At 36.1% G+C, this 24,602-nt stretch overlaps 1 protein-coding gene across 1 annotated transcript in view; it reads left to right on the top strand.

Moving 5' to 3' along the window:
• Positions 1-2,012: 2,012 nt before the first annotated feature.
• The window catches only part of LOC149775161 (dynein beta chain, ciliary-like), a 315,340-nt gene continuing 292,750 nt past the window's right edge, over positions 2,013-24,602 (top strand). The window contains exons 1-2 of the mRNA XM_089944132.1: positions 2,013-2,536; positions 5,999-6,189. Coding sequence (XP_089800258.1) covers positions 2,174-2,536; positions 5,999-6,189 — 554 coding nt within the window. The 5' untranslated portion in view covers positions 2,013-2,173. The remainder of the gene's footprint in view (positions 2,537-5,998; positions 6,190-24,602) is intronic.

Genomic DNA, 24,602 nt, shown 5'->3' on the forward strand with positions numbered 1-24,602 from the left:
CCACGATTTTTTGCCATGTTAAATTTCCATTGTACGTATATTGTCCCAGGGGTCTCCGTAATGCTAATTCCCATTGTACGTATAGTATCCCACTTAACTACTTATGATCATCTTCTTTTAGTCATTGTATCTAATTGCATATATCAATCACTGTGGTGATCATCAACGATTTCATAAATGAGAGACCGATAAACATTGATGTCAGTTATACCGCTTGTAAATAACCTCTGATAAATAGCAGCTGCTTCGTCAATGGTTTTTTGGGGAATTATTACCTGCTCGTTTTCCTCCAATGAGGATTTCAAGTCTGTCCACGTCGGCACGAACGTCATTGGGATATAGAGTATTAAGACCACTTCCTCGAGTCACCCAATCGCTCAGACCACCTCCGGTTGTTTCTTTTGCTTTTTTTTTCTTACTTGCTGAACGTAATTTCTCTTTTGTCTGATTTCTTCAAATTGCAAATCCTTCTCTTCCTCGATACGAGTTGATCTGAATGGCGATTTTTTGTTTGGTATTTTTTTTTTTTTTTTTTTTTTGGGGGGGGGGGATGATATATCTCCGAGTAATGGAGCTTTTTTAGGTTCTTTAACTTGCTTCTCAAAATCTGTAAAGTCATCCTTATATTTACCTGAGATTCTAGATATACCATGGTATTTTCGAAATACAAAAGGAGTCCTTTTTTTCTTCTGAAATATCGGTGTTGATTGAATCTAATAATTTATGACCATCTGAATATCCGGTTGTGGCAACCGATACAGCTTTTTTTCTCGAAGTATCCTACGACCTTCTTCTGGAAATTGGGCTGGTGATTTTGATTCTGGTTTTGGCGTAACAAGATTCTTTATATCGCCGACCTCCTCATGAACTTTACCAATACTCTTAAGACCTTGTATTTCTTCTTGTAATTGTGGTTGAACAGCAGCTATTTCACCTGGAAATTTTCGAAGAATCTGTTGATTTTTTTTTTTTAAAAGTTCTTTCTGCTATTTTTTCAGTTGCTTTTGTGGTTTGCTCCAACGTGGGAAGAAGATCTTTGGTAGCCTTTGTAACTCCTTCGGTAGCCTTCGTAACCGGTTTATAAAATTGTTCTGCACCTTTTGCAAATTCCACCTGAGACTCCTGGCGCGCTTGTAACTTTTGCTTGACAGAATCATGAACAGGCAGATATTTTTTAATTGACTTTAGTCGCTGTCGACCTAGTTTAGCTGTGTGAAATTCCATTACTGATATAATAATGACTTAATTACACCACACTGGAGCAGCAGGGAGGGTGACGACAAAAATTGAGTGTCCGGCGGATAAACAACCACGCATAAAAATTTGAAAACACAGATGTCAAAAATAAAATAACAAAATGAGCTAACCCAATTAGAGAAAATGTCGGTAGGTTAGAGGCTTCGGTTTGGCGTTATTGACCTTGTATTTTTATTTTTCGTAGGAAGTGTTATTTTAAAAAATAGACCCTTCTAAAAATGATCTGTTCACCCTCCCTGCTGCTACGCTAAATATCATACATAATTTTGTTCTTAACAGTGACACACATTCTGTAGCTGTATATATGTCTCTATATTTGCACATATAATCTTTCATGGTCAAAGTACATTTTATATTTTAATTCTGATGTATGGATCATGCAATCCGAGGATAAAAAGAACTCTTATTTTGTTTCTCGTGTTTATTGTTTGTTTGGTTCTCATCCTTTACTATTTCTATGCTTCCAGAGAAGAGGGTTTATTTTGAGGACCGACCATATCATTTTTCGGGAGAGTAGTGGTTTAAATTATAGATGCATATTTTTTGCCGCAGAATAAAATAAAAGCTTCTAAAACTATTACAATGCGTCTTATATTGTTTTACTGTAATTCTGAGCAAGAATATTGTTTTCAAGCTATTTAAGAGCCCAAATAATTTTATTTGAGAAAAATAATATAATAGACCCACCTTCCACCAAAATTATAATAGCCAGTCCCTTTGCAGACGACAAATTTTGTTCCAGCGCGAGCTGATGAGACGCTGGAAGGCGAAGATGGAAGTAATCGGTGAATCGGAATCCGATGCAGTCTATTTTGAGTGCATAGGAAGGACTGATACATTCAGTAATGTAGCATATGTGTATCGAAGAAGTTTGTCAGCTCTAGGTTTTGTTATTTAATTGGTGAGGTCGCAAAAGATGGGTCTTGCAAGCGAGTTGGGCCTTGGTGACGCTCGGGTCGAGTTCATGGCGGACTATGTTTTAAAGAGCATGAAACTAAAGCCTGATCGATGGTTAAAAATGTACAACGTTGATGAAACAAAACAGATGTTCATGGATTTCTTTGAGAAGCCCGATCTTAGCACTTTTGTTATCTCGGGAACTTCAGCTGGAGTTTTGAGTGCGGCGTTCAATATGTCGTCAAATCCTAAAGGAAAATCGTGTTATTTTATCAAAAAATCCCGAGACCCTGTTGCCAAAGACGCGAATTTGAGAAATGTCATGCTGTATGGTGACTTTTCAGGCTCGCCGCTAGACCAGCTGTCAGCGTTTGTTGATGAGGTATATTAATGTAGCTATGTTGCTTTAATTTGTGCGTTTTGATTTTGTGCGATTAGCCACTTTACATATTCCTTCAGTGGGAGACATCCACTCTAATATGAGTGTTGCTTGTGTACGATTGTCTTGGTTTAGCACAAATGGTGTTTTATAGCATCTTCACTGATCAATGACTTGGATTTAGGTCTAGAGGCAACATTGGAATCCAATGGTGACACTTTTACAAAATCTAAAGTACAAGTCACAAGGATAAGTAGGCATTTAACACCTATTTCAGTAATGGGTGTCATTTATTAGAATTTTATTCTACATACCTTCAAGTGGCATGTATTCACTTCATTTGGATTCATAGACAACCATATTTTTTTGGAAGGTCATTATTTAGATGCCCCAATATTTGCTTATGGCAAAATCAATGTTAAAGTACGTAGACATTTTTTGATGAACTGAACCTACTAAAGGTGTGATTCAGTACAATTCAGATTGGATTTTGCATACTGTGATGTCACGCTACGCATATTGATCCACTAATTATGTTGACCCAAGTTTAGTACATAGCCACCATTGAAAGTCCATAGAGATGGATAATTTTCATTGGAAGTTTCTCGGTGACAGTTAAGGTGCAGAGCATTGAATAATTTGGATTGAATAGACTTTGGTAACAGAAAATTAGTGTTACATTTTAAAACAACAATTTGTGACTTGTACTATAGTCTAATAGCTTTCGTTGGACTGTACTTTGATGTCCTTTTCCTGAAGGAATATAAGCCAGACAACAAGCAAGTGTATGCATCCTCAATTCTGTTGACATACATTTTGGTTGACTGAAATGAAATGGCAGCGGAGGAATGCCAGAGTACACACCCTATGTTTAATGTTTTTAACAGTCTTCAGTGCAGTTTATCCTGTTACATATATTTGATTTGTATTATTTGTTGGCTTTTTTAATGACTGTTACAGTGCTGTCTGGCATTCCTGCGTACTTAAGGTTTCCGTCTCCAATATTGAAGCAAAACGCATGCTGAATTCAACCGATTGACGAAAGATATATTAACAAACAAAACCGATCTTGTAAAAATGTTAGTGAAGTCCAGCATTTTATAAGTAAAATAACCTATTATGTGGAATAGAAACAACAATGAATAGGATGTAATATGTTGACAACATCTTGCTGATGGGGAAAAGGTAAAAAAAATTTAGAAACAGACTATATGCTGGTGAATTTCCTGAGAATTTATATTGTAGTGGCAAGTTGACACACTGGGTAGCAGATGATTTTGTACATGTGGGACAACTTCTTGCAAAAATGGAAACTTGGATTAAAATGCAGTATTGTTTTAAGATATACATTTCCATCGTTTATATAATGTATTTATTTGTATGATTCTAAAAGATACATAGTAAATTGGATTTTCTGGGTTACCAGTTCAAGAATATCATGACTTGGTTCTTCATGTTGAAGTCGAAATGCCAGATATTTTAGTACACTTTATGAATATCACTTTTCTTAATTAAATTGCGATCGTTCTTTCTTGATACAAAATGGATTTTTGACCCAAAATAACACATGATCCAGTGTTTACAAAAATGATGTATCATTGTGCAGAATTACCAGATGTGCTGAATTTATCGACATGGTGGTATGTGCATCTGTAATTTGTGCCTGACCTTGTCCAAAATCAAGTTAACACTATATATCTAACCTGTAACATTTATTTTGTAAACAACATAATAATAGTTAATATTTCTCTGTCATTGTGGATTAAATATTCAGATCATAATTAAAGGTTGAAAACATGTTTATTTGAATCTGAGTCAAGGACATTAAGTTTTCAACTTGGAAATTCTTTCTCTTGACAACTTTTAATGTTTTAGAGAGGAGGCTGACCTACATCATGGCTCTGTTATTGTGTCTTAGCTTATATAATGTTGTTTACTTGAAAAAATTTCTCATTCCTACCTTAACATCTGAAGAATAATCATTTTTTTGTTGTGTTAAGTTTTTGCTGTTGTTGTAGGGTTTAATGCCATTTTTCAGCACATGATAGGCTATACATGGCGGCCACTATTAATGGTGGAGGAAGAACCAGGGAAAACCCTGGAAAGAACCACCGACCCACGAGAAGCTACTGGCAAGCTTTCTCACATACCCACATTAGCCGAATCCGAGACCTGAACCGACGCAGACAGAGATGAGATGGCAGTGATCCGTAACAGAGAGCGCTTTAGACCACTCGGCCACTCCGGACCCCTGTGTTCAGTTTTTAATTTGGTTGGAATTATTTCTTCAAATTATTATTCACTGGAATTACAAAGTGCCAAATAATATTCTTGGACTAAAACATTCATTTTGAATTATTGTAGTGAATTCAGACAAGGACATTTTTGATAATTTATTATGATACATCAGAAGCTGTTAACACATCACCACACTCCAGGTCAATGGCACACTAGCATGATCGAGACTAAATGCACAGCAACACATTCAGTATCAGAATTTATTTGGAATACCATTAGTATTCAAATGGAACTTCATACATTTGGACTTGTGATAGAATTCGAGGACTATTTGGGATTTAGTTCACAATGCTTTAGTTCTTTTTATATTTTTACTTTGTATTCTTGGGAAGAAAATTGTTTGTTGAATTTTACAAAACTTCTTGTTTTTGTGGCTTCGGTGGTAAATTTTATTTGCATGAAACATGGAATTTGTTCTGGTGTTATTAGGGATGAGGTCTGGCCTCAGTTTCACTAAATCTTTAGAAATTTCTTGTCAAATTGTTATGATACACCAGATGAGATCAAGAGTTTCTTTGCTTGAGGTAGAGGTAGTCGAAAGGATGCAAATGCACTTTTTGGTTTTCAATTTAACGTTTGTAACCTTTATTATTTTTAAGAAAAGAAAGCAGAGGAATTTTCAGATATGAGGAAATCCTCAAAATGTCTTCAGATCTAAAGGAAGATTACATGAAGAGAAATTGAAGATTTTATAACTATTTAATGCCTGATGTCTGCTGAATTTTACAAAACTTACAAAACTTCTTGTTTTTGTAAGGGGAAAAAATCATTACCAACCAAAAAATGAGATAATATGAAATCTGGATTTGATAAAGTTTGAGATGCTTAATGAAATGCATCTGGACAGATTATGCTGGGGAAAAAACTACAGGAATTGGAACAAAATTTACAATAGCGCATGTATCGTTGGAAGTGGAAATTCTGCCTGATCTTGAAATGCAGGTTTCCTCTGTAACAAACATTGATTTAAAAAATTATGATTTGTGTCCAGATTGCTCTAAAAATTTTCTTTTTTCAACCAGATTAGTTTAATTGCTCCTTTTGAGTTCATAAGCGATTTCCTCTGTATTTAATGTTATAACAAGGACAGTCCTTTGTCCTTGGAGCATTTAAAAATACCCTTAAAACAGCAACACATTTTTTAAAAATTATTCTGTTTTCAAATAGATCCTGGTGCCACTTCTGTCTAATGAGAGAAACCATGCTAATTGGCCAAGCGTCGTCTCAAAGGATGTAATACAACATATCCTCAATTTGAAGGGAAATGTGTATGTGATGTCTGGACTTGCCAAGGGAAAAACCCTTTTGCCACTTCCCACTGGAGCTGAAAGAATTCATGCTATACTAGGGGACGATTCGTATGATCATTATTCCATTTGTTATACTTTCATCTCTTTAGAGACATTGGTATATAGAGATAAGTTGCTTGAAATGAGTGAAGAACAGTATATTTCACACACAAGATAAAATATCATTATTCACTCATAGCAAGCAAATTTTCTTTTTATTTCATGGTCAAACATATTGGTGAACAAGATGTACTGTTTAAAAGGTCTAAGGAGTCAATTTCTTACTGGATCCTTCACAATGTGCAATTTTCTATTTATGTTCTGCTCTTTTGTGATTATTCACACAGAAAATATAAACAGTTACATAATTCTCCTCCCAAATAAAAGTAAAATGGCACATTAAGAGAAAAAATATCCCTCTTTGCTGGATTTGAACTCTTCATCTCTAGAAAAGAGGCCATTTTTATCACTTGGCCACGTAAGCATCTAAATATATTCAGATTTCACAATAGTGAAATTATTTCTTGTAATTCACTCCAGTTAATTATCACATTTATTTTACTTGAATAATCCAGTAACTCACTACCTTGCGTAAAATAAATAATTGTAATGCTTTTCTGGCACACAATTTCGTTGCTACAGCTACTAGTTCTGTGGTTTTTGATGGATCCCCATAGATCTTGGTAATTATTAAGGTTATCTTGTGGAGATTTGCATATTGACAAGTCATTTGCTCTGCACTTTTGTTGCAGAATCTGCTTTTATTGTTTTATAGCAGTGTATGACAATTTTCTGAATGCAGTTAGCTGTCAGTCTTTATATGTCCACCATAAATAGGGCCTACTATGTTATAATATTGTCTGTTCATCTATATGTTCACATATCCATCTCTACCATTTTCATTTCTGAAAAATAGCTTGAGTTGTCCATTTACAATTAATTATTTTTGTAGACTTCTTGTACTTGGGCTAATGAAAAATTATATATACACCGCTCCCTCGATAACTCGCGCCTGGATAACTCACGATCCCGCTGATAACGCGGTGTCCGTCTTGGCTCGTGATTTTTTTCCAGAGAAAATGTATTTAAAATATCTTTACAATATGCTGAACATGAAAAAATTACGATAAGAATTGATAAATTAAACCTTGATACATTGCTCATTTTATCATCGAAAATGGTGATTAATGCCCATAAAAATATAATCCATATTTTGAAATTTGCAAGTTCTAAAGAAGAATTAATTTCAGAGGTCTTGAAAACGCTTAATTACGCGTATTTGGACGCCAATTTTTGATCTGGGATGCAGAAAGTCACTGAGGCAGGAGTCCTCCGTACGCATGTAATAGGTGCGTGGGAAAATTCAAAGATTTGCCGGTCCTGTTTCAGCCACCTGCTTTGTGGGAAAATGTGTTGATCAGTTAACTGTGCTGATATTTACAATGACAGAATTCAGTGACTGAAAGACTCTTTGATGCACTGTTGCCATTTTATAAGAGTACATCAAAAAAAAAAAAAGAACATGATGCAACAGCTAGGCGGCTAGTTCAAAGGCTTTGACTAGCGGCCGAGTGAGAAAATGTACTGATATTTAGTGATTGAATTCAGAGGCAGAAAGACCCAGTTTTAAAATCCTAGCGAGACCTCTGTTTAAAGATATCATATATTATGTAAGTTTTTATGATAAATAGTTGTCAGTATACTGTAAATAAACAGTCTGGTGAAATAGCGATCAATGAAAACTTCGGGTAAATGCTAACAGGTGGCAACAGAGAATGAAATAAACACCAATTAAACGTCTTCCTGTGTGAAAGTCATGTTCTAATCCTTTAATTCCGTTTCAGTGTAAACATTATAATCACAGCATATTCTGTTCATTGAAAACATGTAAAGAGTCAATTGACCGTCACATCGAAACCTGTGAGTACTTCTGTGAGAACCTAATTACATGTAGATGCCGGCTTTGTTTTGATCAACAACTTGGGGAAGTGTTTGTTGCATTAAAAAAAAAAATTGATTACAAGAGACCTCGAGTGCTGGATTAAGGGTCTTGGAGCTGCCTTTGACATAAAGCAAAACAGTAACAGAGACAACGTTGATGATAGTGACTTCGAATGTTTCAGTGAAACTGATGTCATTAATGCCGAGGCTGGTTGGGAGAAATTTGTCCAGACTCGTGGTCCTGAGATGGGCGTTTCTCTTGATGATATGGAGGAGTGGATTTCTGCTGACAATGATTGCCCCACAGCTGAATACATGTCAGATGAAACTATAATTATTTCTATAGCGAACAAATTTGCAGCAGAAGATGATTCTAACTGGAGTAACACAAGTGTTGAGAGTGATGCAGACACAGATGTTGCACCCCCCACCCCTCTGCACAGGAAGCAATCAAATATTTTGATATTGCCATAAGGTGGCTGGAGACCCAAAATGTTGACTACGTAAAGCGTGTGCAGTTGACAGATCTGAGGGATTTTGCTCGGCGGCAGAGAAACCAAGGAGTAACACACACACACACACAAAATAACTGATTTTTTCAAAAAGTGAATTGATATTTGTCAAGTGTGGCACAAACGGCAAGTATTAACTTGTTCTAATTTACGTTGTTTTAAATTTGTAGACCAATTAAATATGTTAGTACTGATTAACCCTTGTTTTTTTTTTTTGTTTTCCATTTTACTTCTATCACATTCAAATCTATTTATCTATCGTTCGATCGACACTGTTTCTCGAAAAGAGTCCATCTTTTGTATATAAAAAGAACGTCTAATTTGGATCAAACAATAAAACAAGAATGTATCCAATTCATCATAAAAATTAGTGACGTAGTACACAATGTGTGAAGTGGTACACATGTTAAGCGAACGGAAACCACGCGGAATAATGTTTTCGATGATCGCCTCAATATAATGTAATTTATCCTGAAATTAATGTTGTCCTATGAGGAAATAATAAAGTACACCGTTATGAAGAGATATTTATTAACAGTTAATCTCAGAACGATTACAAAGTGAGTATTCAACAGTATAATCTGCCCCCCCCCCCTTATTTCTCCGTTATGTTGTCAATCACTTTATTGGTTTTGGGCGATGTGCGCGAGTTATCGAGGGAGTGGTGTATATATATACATACACACACCACTTCGTCGACAAGTCGTACCCTGACAACTCGCGAACCCACTTATAACTCGGGATCAGGCGTGGATCCCATTTTTAAAACCCGAAAATGTTCCAAAAATTGATTCCTATAAGATGAACTTGAAGAAAATCGGGCTGAAAATTGATAATGGAAACTTTGATGTATCACTCTTTTTATCGTCGAAAACGGTAGATAGGATCCGGAAATTTGAATCAACATTATGAAATAGCAAACTTAAAAATAGGTCATCTAGTTTTTTACATTTTCTTTCCTAACGACGTTCCTGGTACACCACTCCCTTGATAACTCGCGCACTGATAACTTGTGAACCCGCTTATAACGCGGAGTAAGGTGTGGATCCCATTCTTTAAACCAGAAAATACCCCAAAAATTGGTCCTATTTGTTGAACTTGAAGAAAACCGTGATCAAAATTGGTAATGGAAACTTTGATGCATCGCTCGTTTTATAGTCGAAAACAGTAGATAGGACCTGGAAATTTTAATCAGCACTATGAAATATCAAATTAAAAAATAGCTCCTACAATTTTTTTACATTTTCTTTCCAAATGACATTTTTAGCACACCGCAATTAATGATATCTAAGGAAATTTTGATCAATGAAAATGTTACTTATGCCAAGGGGGCCCCGAGTGGCCAAGTGGTCTAAAGCGCTCACTGTTCCGGATCACTGCCATCTCACCTCTGTCTGCGTGGGTTCGAGTCCAAGGCTCGGCTAGCGTGGGTATGTGGGAAAGCCTGCCAGTAGCTTCTTGTGGGTCAGTGGTTCTTCCCTGGGTTTTCCAGGGTTCTTCCTCCACCACTTATACTGACCGCCATGTATAGCCTATCTTGTGCTGAAAAATGGTGTTAAACCCTAGAAGAACAACAACTTATGCCAAGTGGAGGCAATACTTGAATAAATAAATACAAATTAAATATATTTTTTTATCAATTGAAATCTGTGTTCTGGTTCTATCTTTTTGTTCTTTTTAAGTGTAATCGTCATAAATGCAATGTGTCCTCTTGTAATTAAACGTAAAATGCGTCAATCTACCATAACAGCTATATCCGCAAGCGTTTCTCTTAGAACCTGATGAAGTGGTGACTGTGTTTTGATAACTGACTTCCGGAAGTATTTGTTGTATTGTTGCACTGAACTAAAAGCTGGTCTCCTTTGTATTATCACGTTAATTATGTCTTTTGAATCAAATAAAGGAGGTGGAATAAAAGAATAGGCAAAAGGCACGAAAATCCTACAAACTTAAAATTTAGCAACCCCGATCATGTGTCGGGGGAACTCATTTCATTTGATCAATCGAACACTGTTATAAATGTTATTGTGTATGTAACATAAACTACCTTAAATTAACCGACTCTTTCATACTGTGATAAAAGATAACAAGGTAACCAAGGAAAACGAATACTTTGTAAAACAAAGAGCTTGACTTTACAGATACAGACCATTGTAGGCAAGCAAGTTTCAGAGAAGTCTTGAACTGGCACTTAGAGATATCCATAGGGTTGATAAGAAATTTCATTATCACTTCCATTGAAATCATGACATAGATATTGTAATAACTGAACAATAAAAACATTGAGTTTTGACATAGAAGATTGTCTCCTGAAATAAATGTCACATGTTTTTGAAAATAAGGAATCTTGTTTGGTGGTGTATCAACAGTTAGACTAGTTTCCTGTTCTGTGGACTCCTGATTTGGCAGGATACTGTTAACCAGCACTACGGGAACCAGACTCATCAAGAAAAGAAAAAGCAGTGACATAATACACAGATTTTCACTGCTCCAGTGGACTAGTAGTGAGAGCGTCTGCCTCGGATGCGGGAGGTTGTGGGTTTGATCCCTGGCTGAGTCATACCAAAGACTTACATAAATGGTACTAACAGCTGCCTCGCTTAGCACTCAGCATTAAGAGGTTATTGTTTGGACTGGTCGGCCTGGTGTCGGGAAAATGTGACTGGGTGGAACATCATGATACATGTCTGTGGCATGATGCCCCAGTGCTAGACATCACTATAAACTGTCACACTGCAGACATCGTAGCGATATGACTGAAAAATTGTTAAAGCTACTTTAAAAATCCAAATCACACACACACAGATTTTATCACGTACATGTGATGATTGTTGAAACCAATTGGAATGATCTTTCATATGCTGGACATTTTGAAAATAAATGTTATTTAAACAGAATAACAAAGAACTTCATTAGAAAAGCGCATTATTAGAAATTATTATCGACATGATTGTAAAATGAGGATTCAAGTGTGGTCTATGTTTGTGGACCCCGTTGTGCTCGAGTTGTCGAGGGAGAGGTGTAGACAGAGAGAGATACTTGGTCAAAAGTTTAAAAGCGAAAGTCACTGTGCATGATAAAAGAATATTTTCTTCCAAACTTTTTAATTTATTGTAGGCAACACAAATCATTAAAACTGATTAAAATATGTAACATATTTAATTTAAGGCTTTCTTTTTGTGTCATATTTTTCAAAAGTAATGAATATATAAATTAAGGCCTAACTGGAAATCGCCTCGGACATTCACCTCGGCCGAATATCCCATTTTTCGGTACTATTCGGAAGTATTCGCCTCGGCAAATAATACGCGCACAAGTGGTTACAAGTAAAATATTTCGATAAATATCGAACTTTTAAAAAAGGTTTTTTAATACATAATAATTTAGTTAGTAATAAATTATAATTACACAAACAGTTAACATTCCATTGGACTTCATGAATCATGATTGATGTTAATTTATTTAACTCAATTTCCTTTAGTAATTTCACTAGCATTCCCCAGGTGGCGTAACTTTTCTGCTTCTGGTAAATATTTGAGTGTAGAGACGCCATTTGTAAAAAAATCGCACCTACTACTCGGTTTGTGCCTGGATCTGGCAAATAGTACATCCAAATACTCGGATTTGGTACTCGGTGAAAATTATCTACTCAGTTAGGCCCTAATATAAATAAAGTGTAATAGAATTGAGTGGAACAAATGATGCAGGTAGTTAAGCCTTTACCTCATAGAGCATAGTGACAAAGTGCAGCACGCTATAAATAGAACACCTGTTACCTAGCAGACCGCATCCGCATAGGCATGCCTGTGAATTGTTAAGCAATGTAGTGGTGTTACGTTTAACAACAGTTTTAACCATTTTACGTTTTAGGTAGACATCTATTATATATGGAAAAATTGAAGAGTAAAGTCCGATTGTTATAGCTGTGTACTTATTTTTCACGGAAGAATATTCTATGTGCTTCAAAATCTTGAGAGAACTCGTTCACCGTCATGTCCGTGAGGCCGCGTGACCAACCGTAGCTGCCATTTCCCATACTCGAAATTTACGTTTTTCGTCTGTGTCTACATCACTAAGTCATCTGAATTTTTATAATCAATAATAAAAACTAATTTCTGCTTAAATAAATATCAGAGTCTTTACCTTAGTTACTGAATCTTTCGTGGTTGTGATTCTACTCGTGAAAACTTCGTAAGTACTGAATGAAATCCTGCCTGTGAACTGTTAAGCAATTTAGTGTATGTTATGTTTAACAACAATTTTAACCATTTTACATTTTTGGTACACATATATTATATGTGGACAAATTTAAGAGTAATATCTGATTGTTATAGCTGTGTAATTATTTTCCACAGAAGAATTTTTTTATGTGCTTCAAAATCTTGAGAGAACTCGTTCACTGTCATGTCCGTGAGGCTGCGTGACCAACCGTAGCTGCCATTTCCAATACTCGAAATTTACAAGGTTTTCGTGTGCGTCTATATCACTGAGTCATCTGAATTTGATAATTTATAAAAACTAATTGCTGCCTACATTAATATCAGAGCCTTTACCTAATTTATTGAATCTTTCGTGGTTGTTATTCTAATCGTGAAAACTTTGTACGTACTGAATGAAATCCGCGGCTGCCATTTTGGAGAGTGGAGATTACAACCCAGTTACTTTAAATAGCAGATATCGACCAGTGCATGAATAGCGACCACGTGATCTGACGTAATTGTCATTCACAGAAATGAATGTAGTATGTAATAGGGGGGTTTTCCCCGAAGGTGGCGCTATGAAAACTAGCACAAAATGGCTGATGTTTACAGCAGGTGTCAAAAGGCGCTTCTATGCAAATCTTGCAGAGGCGTCAAAAGGCGCTTCCATGCGAATGGAGTAGAGGCGTCCAAAGACGCTTGTATGAGGTAAAGGGTTAAGAGAGGGTGTAGCATCTGTTGTGTTTGGAGGAATGCTAATTTGCATTATTTCTTCTACTTTACCTTTTTATTCAGTGATGAGCAGATTGTATTTATTTGTAAGAAAAAATGCTCCTTGAAAAGTTTTTTTGTTGAAGTCCTTGAAAAATCTTTGAAAAATTGTTGATAAACAACAGTAGGGGCTGTATGGCCATGTACATTGTTGATTTTTTTCTTATTAGTATATAGCTCACTTGTCATTTTCAACTTCATCTCAAAATCCAAGAAACCATTTTCAGCCAAACTCCGAGCTTTACCGCACATTGGCCTTATAAAACTTTACAAATGATACTAAACTGCCATAAATTACGGCATCATTGCTTGAATTTTAAAAAAAAAATTGTTGTGTAACCTGAATAATAGTATTTGGCAACATTTAAAAGTATTCTAGCAGAAACGCTTTCAGATATGTATGACACTGATTTGCCTTAATATATGCTATTACACAAAAGAACTTGAAAATGACTTTAAAAAATATGCAGATCAGAAGTTTACCAAATTTGACATAAAGTATGTTAGCATGAAAGCCTTAAAGTATAGAAATGATACTAATGAATCACATACTGCAGTTGATACTAAAAGTAGACAAACCTTTCAAGAAGTCTTTCTCACAAACTGTTGAACAGAATTTGACCAAATTTGATTTTAAAAATACAGGTACATTGGCATTGCAGATTTATGTACATCATGCCAGTGAGCAAATAGATATGACCAACATTATTAAAAAAATTAAAACATCTTCCCATAATCAGTTGAACAAAATTTGACCAGATTTGAGTGGAAGTGTCTGGCATGAAGGTCTTTCAAATTCGTATAAATTATGCTAACCAGATGATAATCATAGTTGTTAAAAAGATGTGCAGTTTCAGGCTGATGATAACTATTGCCGTTAAAGTTTCAACTATTTCTGCAAAACCATTGGACAGAATTTTACCAAATTGACACCTTCCAGACATTAAGACCCGAAGAACTTTACATATGTCAATCTGCCATCAAATATGGGTGATAGAAAACTAAGTTGTGCCTTTTCACAAAATGTGACTGTTGAACAGACAGCATCTTGGCTTGAAGGTCTTTAAAATTTTGAAAAAATTATATTGGCTTACACATATGGGCATTTTTATGAAAGAAACCCTTAAACAACTTAGAAACCATTGAAAGAATTTTACCAACATTGACAAAAGGATCCTTGGCAAGAATTCCTTTCTAATTTGTGCACATGATACTGAACAGTCATAAAATTTATACTAAATATAAGAAAAGGGCTTCTCTCAAAAACTGCTCAGAAGAAAATAATGAAATTTGACAGAAAGCATCCTAGAATAATGACCTTTAGGCTTACACAGATTCTTCGTTCTGAATTATCTTGAGAAAATTTCAGGAAATTAAATTTTATTTCGAAGTTTTAAATAGAACTTTTCTATGTGGACACAGGTAGGGACAATTGCACTTAAGCACCACTATCATAGATTGGTATATAGAATGTAGTTTCTTAGTATAAAAAACCCAAACAAGCAAAAATAGTATGTATTTTAAAAAGATACCAGTAGATGGTAATTATGTGAATTATAGCAGCAGAGGCAAAGAAAAGTTTAATAGCAGTAAAACATTACCTGCTAGTATTGCATTGCTTTCCTTTTTCAAATTCTAAAAGTCGATGCTACAAAATTACCTTCTGTTAGTATTGTAGCATTTAAATAGTCTTTGTTTTATATGCCCAAAACATATTTGAGCACCAATTCCTTCACTCCTTGCTATTTTGAATCCTACTTGAGCTCTTTTGATATTATTCATGGGTTTTCATGCCTTGTGTGCAAGCATTGAGTAAGCATTTATTTTCCATTCACTATTCCAGTGCTAGGATTAGTATATAATGCATATGTTTTGTTCCAGCTATATATAAAAATTTGTTTCTTTGCATATTTTCTTTTCTTTCTGAGTTTAATGTCTCAAGGTGCAGGGAAATGTGGGCACAAGAATACCCCCCAGTACTCTCAGACCATATGCTTAGTGTGTACAGGTTGTGCATGCTTGGATGGATATGTCCTATTTGCTACATGTGATCTGATGAAATGTGGTACTCATCTTTGAATGTTCATGTCCTTTTCCAGAAGGGTCTGAAGCTCTTAGACCCCCCTCCCACCTTATTTTGGGAGAGACTAATGCCCCTGTGGGGCATATTCGCTCCATTGTCATCACTGCTGGTGAGGGATTGATCGAGAGTTACTTCAGAGGGAAGAAAAACAACTGAGAGAGAATGTGATGAGCAAATCCCATGTTTCTGGGATAAAGGGCATCAGTTTTGCTCCAGTATATCTGATTGAGCTCATCCATTACACTGTCATCACATTCTTCTTTGTTTGATGACCATTGATCTGGACACAGGTTGCCAGTCACTGGTCACAAGGTTTTGTACATTATCGAGAAGATGGTAGAGATTGGATTGATCCCACATATCTCTCCCCCACACCACCATTTTGCACATTCCCTTTTACAGGGTTTCCATGGTACCGGGAAATTGGGGAAAATATTGATAGAAATGATTTTTTCCAACTGAAAGTCCTTGAAGCTTGCAAATATTGATGAAAGTGAGGGAAAAAACTGAATTTTCTAGCACCACTTGATGACAGAAACAAGTAACTGAGTCATAATTGATCTGAGTTAAATTTATAGAGTTCTTGCTGGAATATTTGGAGGTTGCAGTAGGGATTATTTGAATGCTTGCCGTAAACGTATTTGTTTAGTCAGTCCAAATGAACAGTTGATTACATTTGAGTAGACTGATTAGACTGCATTGAGCTTAAGCTTAATATAGGACATACGTTTATGATACGACATCCTAATGGGTCTATTTGTTACAGCAGTGTTTTAGCGACCTTGTAATTTCAACCCTTTACTTGATTCTGCCTTAGATTGTGTCTTTTGTGTCGTTTCCGCAGAATATTTATTTGATCGATCTATATGCAATTTCAAAAGCATGGATATTCGCCATGACTCCTGCTTTGTTATTTTATGTATACATTGTTTCTGATATACAGCATCTATAATATGTAGTCTGGGCTGCCGGGTTAGATGATTTATACTATTAGCTAGTTAGTCACATACTAATTTGCTAATCTATGCATTGTTTACTCTCATCTTGTTTTGTTTCAGGAAGAATGTTTGCTACATGCATGACATGTATGTGCACAAAGATCGCCCTGTTCAGCATTGAAGGGAATGAGCTAAATATGCAGTGTTTGGTTGGAAAACACGTACTGCTGTACTTCAGAAAGCAGCTATGGGGAAAGAGAGATGGTCAAGGTCATGGCAGGATACCTCGGACATCCTTAATATCCACTCCGAATCAGTCTCAGTGGCAAACCTTGCAAGGATCACTGGAATCATTTTCCCCAGCTAATGTTTGTTGCATGGAAGCAACACATGCTCTTGCGTCAGGGAATTTAGAGGATAAATGAGCAGACCATCCATTGCTGGATAAGATGCATAAATCGGTACAGCAGTCGAAGCCACACTCTCTTCAATCTGAGCAAAACATATGGGGAATATTCTCCTTTTTTAGGCAACCCAGATGGGGTAAGCCTCCATATTGTCAGAGCATGGCCTTCGGGTCCATAAGTCTGGGTTCATGGGATTTACGATTGATCAGCTGAACCCAAATAATAATTATAATACTGCCGCATCAACACCAGCCATCCAGCCAACACTGGCAATTGTCCTGACATTACCAGCAGTCCAGCTATCCCAGCATGGAGACCCCTTGGCCGGAATGGGCCAACTACACTATGTTTATAGGGATCTTATTGATAGATCATTCTGTCTAGCTGGGCAGTTGGCAACGTATCATTTCACCGGTTTTGGAGAAGCTGGCACAGGTACATGCTGGACTGACATATATGCAGCGATGGTGCTGAAAAGGCCGGCAGTGCTGAAAAAGCAGGCAGTGCTATCTTTACCAGCAATGCCAGATATTAGACTACTCACTGCTTATGGGAGAGTTCGCGTCTTGCACAGATACGACCGAGTGTAGTCGGCATAACTTATGCTGAGCATGAAGCTGAGCCAGATGAGAACCAGGTGCACAGTAAGGGTGATGAGTCGTTAGTAGTCACGTGTACACCTGCATCAACCCATATCATGCAATAGTACAATGGCTGTATGATATCAATTTGAGTTTAATGGACCTCCTAATACCTCAGAAGGGGTGGGGGACAGTCGGATCAGCCAGAGGGGCTTCAAATTTTGTTCATCTACAATCACCTCACCCCTCCACATGATACACTGTCAGATCGGGAGATAGCTGCCAACCCTCACAAATTTGGCGTGAATTTCATGACTTTTTCAGCGATTCACTGATTCACGCTGAAAGCCAAAAATTCACGAAATCTCCAGTTCGCAGTTATTTTAAATCTTTAATAAAATAACCGATTTCCTGTTAAGCGCTAGTCGTGATATTGACAGTTGCCGAAATGGTCCGGTACTGCTGGTAGTGATATTAGTAGAACTATAGCTGATTAGTACAGTTGGCCCTGTAGCAAGCATTTTAGCCTATTTTAATCTATCTGTATAAGATTAGTTTTACAAATGCTTTTGAGAGAAACTGGCCTAACCGGAATTTTGCTCAGCGCATGCGTCACCAACACTGATTTGAGTTATCGTTCGGCATCACATGTAAGATCTTGAAAATGTCTTCACCACCAAGGAAAAAGAAATGTATTGCTCAAAAAGTGAAGTTTAATTTAGAATATGTCAGAAATTGGCAGTGCATTCATAGTATTGGGCATGTTGGTAGAGACGATGTGAGAAATCACATCAATTGCAAAAAAACACGTAGAAGTTGGGAAAATAAGGAACAAGCAGATTTCACCTCTGGAATATTTTAAGCCATCAGCTGAAAACCTGCAAGCTACCAATGCTGAAGCATTATATGTGAGTTTTCTTGTTGAACACAATCTACCTTTATCAGCTGGAGACCATGCTTAACCCTTTACCTCATGCAAGTGTCTTTGGATGCCTCTACTCCATTCGCATGGAAGCGCCTTTTGATGCCTCTACTCCATTCGCATGGAAGCGCCTTTTGACGCCTGCTGTAAACATCAGCCATTTTGAGCTGGTTTTCATAGCGCCACCTTCGGGGGAAACCCCCCTATTAGGTACTACATTCATTTCTGTGAATGACAATTGCGTCAGATCACGTGGTCACTATTTATGAACTGGTCGATATCTGCTATTTAAAGTAACTGGGTCATAATCTCCACTCTCCAAAATGGCGGTCGCGGATTTCATTCAGTACATATGAAGTTTTCATGATTAGAATCACAACCATGAAAGATTCAATAACTTAGGTAAAGGCTTTGATATTGATGTAGGCAGCAATAATTTTTTTTTATAAATTATCAAATTCAGTGACTTAGTGATGTAGACGCAGACAAAAACCTTGTAAATTTCGAGTATCGGAAATGGCAGCTACGGTTGGTCATGCGGCCTCACTGACAAGACGGTGAACGAGTTCTCTCTCGATGTTAAAGCACATAAAAAATTCTTCCGTGAAAAATAATTACTCAGCTATAACAATTGGACTTTACTCTTAAATTTTTCCACATATAATATACGTGTACCAGAAATGTAAAATGGTTAAAACCGCTGTTAAACGTAACATACACTACATTGCTTAACAGTTCACAGGCAGGCCTATGCGTATGCTGTCGACTAAGTAACAGGTGTTCTATTTATAACACACAGCACTTTGTCACTATGCTCTATGAGGTAAAGGGTTAACATTTGTTCTGACAAATGTTCCCAGACTCGAAAATTGCTTCCAAATTTTCCTGTCTAAGAACCAAAAGTGCTGCAGCTCCTGTGCATTCCTCACCGCAGCAGTGACAGCGAAATAGTATTTTCTCTAGAGAGGAAAAATAAGACAGACTTTAGGGCTTCCTTAGCTGCAGAAAATTTGTCAGCAATTTTAGTCACCAAGATCAACCAGCAGGCAAGAAGTCTGAACTGTTTAGAAAACAAATTTATGATCAAACAGTTGAAGAAGTTCAAGTCTGCCACAGTATCATGTCTTGATAAATAACCACAAGAACAAATAAAGTTTATGAATACCATAATAAATAGAAATGCTGATATATTTCTGCATATATGTAGTGTTTTAGTTTTATATTGCGATCTTGATAAAGTGTAGTATTGATGGTCAGAGTGGATGCAGTTATTGTCATAGTATTTTTCACTAATTCATGTCCAGATTCACTACTTTTTATCCCTATTTTCACTAATTGCGAGCCTGGAAGCTTGGCAGCTATGCTGTTAAATTGACCAACAAGTAAGATGGTTTTTTTTTTCATTTTTTTTATTTATTTACATTTGTGGTAGCAGAGTGATGCTGCCCTCCATGCATGCATCAGAAATTTAACAAAGGGTCAACGGATGATAGAGATGCAGGTGATCTGGTCTAATGAAAAGGATTAGCACAGAAAATGTGAGTTTTCTGAAGGATTTAATTCTGAGTGAAAAGAAGAGGATTTTACTTATCATCCACATAAAAATGTCAGTCTATGTAAATATATTAATTACTAGCAAGCAGCTGAAAATCTGACAAAAGATAGATTGAGATAATGCCTTGTCCGGTTGATCTCTGCTACCACAATATCAACTAAAAAAAAGGCAGATACCTCACAACATACAGTACTCAAGCTTGATATCAAGATGAGCAGATTATGATATAACAATGCACCATTTGTCAACATGGAAAAAGAAATTGTTTATGTAGCAATAAAGAACTTCCAGTGCATTTTATATCAATTTTGCAGCATCCTTTCATGGGGCCTGTGAATTTCTCCACTCCAAACCAATGGTTGTATATACAAGTTTAAACAGCCAACAGTGTCGCGCCCCCCCCCAAAAAAAAATCACCAGATGGTATATTTTGCCACCAATAAGGAATTATTTTTTGCAGTTTATGACATGCTTTTATTGTACTTTTAAGAAAGACTTTTTTCCATGTACGAGGAAAATACATGTGTTTAAAATTTCTTGAGAAATGCCAAGACCATGTTATATCCGAATTCATGATATAACAGAACAACCTATAGCAGGGTCACACTATATATATATATATATATATATATATATATATATATATATATATATATATATATATATATATATATATATATGCAATAAACAGACAGTAAACAGTGTGAAACTAGTATCTAACTAGCCTGAGCGCTTTTGAATATTTATTGAGTCTTTCAAAGGCAAATACAAAACATAGACATATGAATCCCAATGATGTCTGTATGGAGTTTGTTTTCTATTAGTCTGGTTGTTGTGTCCAGGAAAACATGGTTTGAGTTGGAGACTTCTGTCGTGACTTTTATTAACGGATGGAAGTTGTTTGCCTTTGATACGAAAATCATCCAGACTTTCTCTTCTATGTTGCCACTTCATTTCGACATCATCGATAAAGCGTGCCCACTGGTATGGTGCAAGTTCAAACGATGCTAAAAGTTGACCCTCCAGTTTTCCCATAAATATATTAGCATATGAAGGGGCCATTTTTGTATCCATTGCGGTTCCATTAATTTGGAGGTAGTTTTCTTCATTAAATTCAAAGTTATTGAGTTTTAGGACAAGCTCCACTTGTTGGACTAGGAAGTGTGCTGGTGGATTGTCTGTAGTTATAGTTTTCTATGCTTCTCTACATGCCTGTATTCCTTTGTTGTGCGGTATGTTACCTTACAAAGATGTGGCATCTAAGGAAACAAGCAATGTATCTGGCAGTAATGGTTCCTTTGCTTTGCTTTTTATGAGGTAACCGGTTGTGTCCTGAAGATATGATGGTAATTTGTGGACATGTGGTCTCATAAAGTGATCCAAATAATTATTCTGATATCCTTTTTGTGTGATGCCTGTTACCGGAGATTATAGGTCTGCCTGGGTTTCCTTTTTTGTGGATATTAGGTAGAAAATAAAAATCTATCTGACCTTGGGTTTTCTGGGCTTATGTAGTTTCTCATTTGCTGGTCTATGTGCCTTATTTGGTACACCTCGTCAGTAATATTAGTGATCGTTTTTTTTGCATATTTCCAGTGTTGGATCAGGAGTTTAGTTTTTGGTAGAACCTAATGTCACTTAGTTGTCTACATGCTTCACTGATGTAGTCTTCCCTATTCATAATGACCACAGCGGAACCCTTATCTGCAGGCTTAATTATGATGTCTGTTCTGCTTTTCAGTGAGTGTAGGGCATCTGTTTCTTTTGTCAAATTAGAGTATCTGTTGGCATGGTTGATGTATCTGGAAGTGTTGTTTTCAACTAAGTTGATAAAGGCTTCTAGATTTGGAATTGAACTTTTTGTTGGGGTCCAATTACTTTTCTTTCAGAATATGGGTAGGTTGTAGCTTATATTTTCCTCTGATTTATTTATTGGCTGCAAGGCAAAATGGGCCTTGAGTCTTAGTCGGCGGCCAAACTCTTCTGTGTTCTTTTTCAGCTTCCCTCTGTCATATGTCTTTGAATGGGGACAGAAACTCAAACCCTTAGATAAAAGTTTTATTTCTGCCTCAGTAAGTTCTAACTTTGAGATATTGACCATCGAGTTAGTAACAGTTGAATTAGTTTTTGCTATAGAGTTCTTACTATTCTTCCCTTTACAGCGATTTTTTTCTTATGTTTGCTTTTAGAAGAAATTTCGTCAACTGACATTTTTTCACAACAGTGATTTGGTTGTACGGTAGATCATGACTTCTAAGTTTTTGTTCTCTGGCTTTGTAAAGTTTTGCAGAGAGTTGTTTTTGATCCTTATTTGATTTAGAGTAAAATGTTTGCAATTGTTCCTCTGTGGAAGCTGAATTTGATGGTTGCTGATTTGACTAGATATTAATGATTTATGTTTCCCTTAGTAGGCTGTGAGTTTCATGGACGCATTGTGGGTTATTTTATTCCATCTCTTGTTGAATCTGTTTGAGTTCTTGCCAATAATTTGCGGCTTGACATGAATCTGAAGATGTTTACTGTTTGTTTCAAGGAAATGAGGAAAAAGAGTGCAATGATGCTTTAGAAGTAAGGCATTAGTTTCATTGTGAAAAGTTTTGAGTGTTTTCTGTATTGGTTGAGACATCGTCTCCATTTTACTAGATGAGGCAATTATCTAAATACAAGAAGGAAAAAAATAGGAAGGTTTACACTAACATGACATAAAATACAAAACTGAAAGGATGTTAGATCACACCAAAGGTAGATTGTGCCATATGAGGTTGATAATATAAAAAATACAAATCATATGGCAAAATCCTTTCAACCTTCATAGATCTGATTGGATTACAAAGAAGCTGTACAGAGGCCCGGTTGCAGAATACTTGTTCTACCCTGGCCACACTTTCAATGATATAACACTTATTGCAATTGCTCACACCTCCCAGCTAGAGTTCCCAAACCAGGAAAGAAAAGGAATCTTACTGGATACACCACCTTAGAACATTGAAACCAAGCAGTTTAAACCACGAAGACTAGAAAAAGACAACCATGCACAAATAAAATTATCTTTGAAGCTGACACATTTTCTTTTAAATAAATCACTAAATCTGCAAAATAGTCTATAATGACTACAATAACAATGAAATATCTGGGATATAATTTGTACTTACATAAATTTACATAAAATAACAGATGTCATTATGGCTTATTGATTTCTAGGTCGATACAAATATTTTCCAGTATCGGCAGCAAGTTGAAATAAACTAGTTGAAGCATAATAAAGTTAAAAGGTTTAATTCTTGTAGAAACAGCCATATAAAGTTTTGCAAACATAACCGTTTTTCTGTTTTATTTGTTTGTCTTGTCTATGTTTTGTATTTGTCTTTGAAAAAGACTCATTAAAGAGTCGATAGTGCTCAGGCTAGTTAAATAATAGTTTTGCACTGTTCATTGTCAGTTTATTGCATTTATCATATATATATATATATATATATATATACACACACACACACACACCTCTCCCTCGATAGCTCGTGCACAATGGGGTCCACAAACACAGACCGCACTATAAGCAAGGCGTGAGTTTCCGAGGGACCTTCAAAAAGTGAGAAAAAAAATCACTTTAACATCAAGAAAACTGTACGGGGGGGGGGGGGAGCAGTGTTAGGGAACTGGGCTTTTTAATGACTGAATCCTCATTTTACAATCACATCGATAATAATTTTTAATAATGCACTTTTTCTAATGATGTTGTTCGTTATTCTGTTTAAATAACATTTTTTTTCTTCAAAATATCCAAGATATGAAAGATAAAATATCCAAGATATGAAAGATCGTTCCAACTGGTTTGAACAACCAGCATGCATATGCGAAAAATCGGTGTATTACGTCACTGCTTTTTGTCTTCTTGATGAGTCTGGTTCCCGTAGTGGTGTTTAATAGTATCTTGCCAAATCAGCAGTCCATAATTTGGAAACTAGACTAACTGTTGATACACCACCAAACAAAATTCCTTTGTTTTCAAAAACACGCGACATTTATTTCGTGACACATTTACGTCGAAACTCAATTTTTTATTGTTCAGTTAGTACATTGTTAATGTCATGATTTCAGTGGAAGTAATAATGAAATTTCTTATCATCCCTTAGGATAGCTCTAAATGCCAGTTCGAGAATTCTCTGAACCTCGCTTGGCCACAATGGTCCGTATCTGTGCAATCAAGCTCTATATTTTACGAAGTATTCATTTCGCTTGGCTGCCTTGTTTATCTTTGATGACAGTGATGAAAGAGTCAGTTAATTTAAGGTAGTTTCTGTTACAAAGACAGTAACGTTTATTACAGTGTTTGATTGATCAAATGAAGTGAGTTCATACAGCATAGGCCGCTAGATTTTAAGTTTATCTGATTTTTGTGCCTTTTAACTTTTCTTTTATTCCACCTCCTTTTTTTTATATTCAAAAGACATAATTAACGTGATAATACAAAGGAGGCTAGCTTTTAATTCAGTGCAACAATACAATAAATACTTCCACAAGTCAGTTATCAAAACATGGTCGGGACTTACTTAGGTTGTCAAAGAACCGCTCACGG

Source organism: Sinohyriopsis cumingii, chromosome 19, assembly GCF_028554795.1.
Source record: "Sinohyriopsis cumingii isolate HCF-2022 chromosome 19, ASM2855479v2, whole genome shotgun sequence".
NCBI lineage: Eukaryota > Metazoa > Mollusca > Bivalvia > Unionida > Unionidae > Sinohyriopsis > Sinohyriopsis cumingii.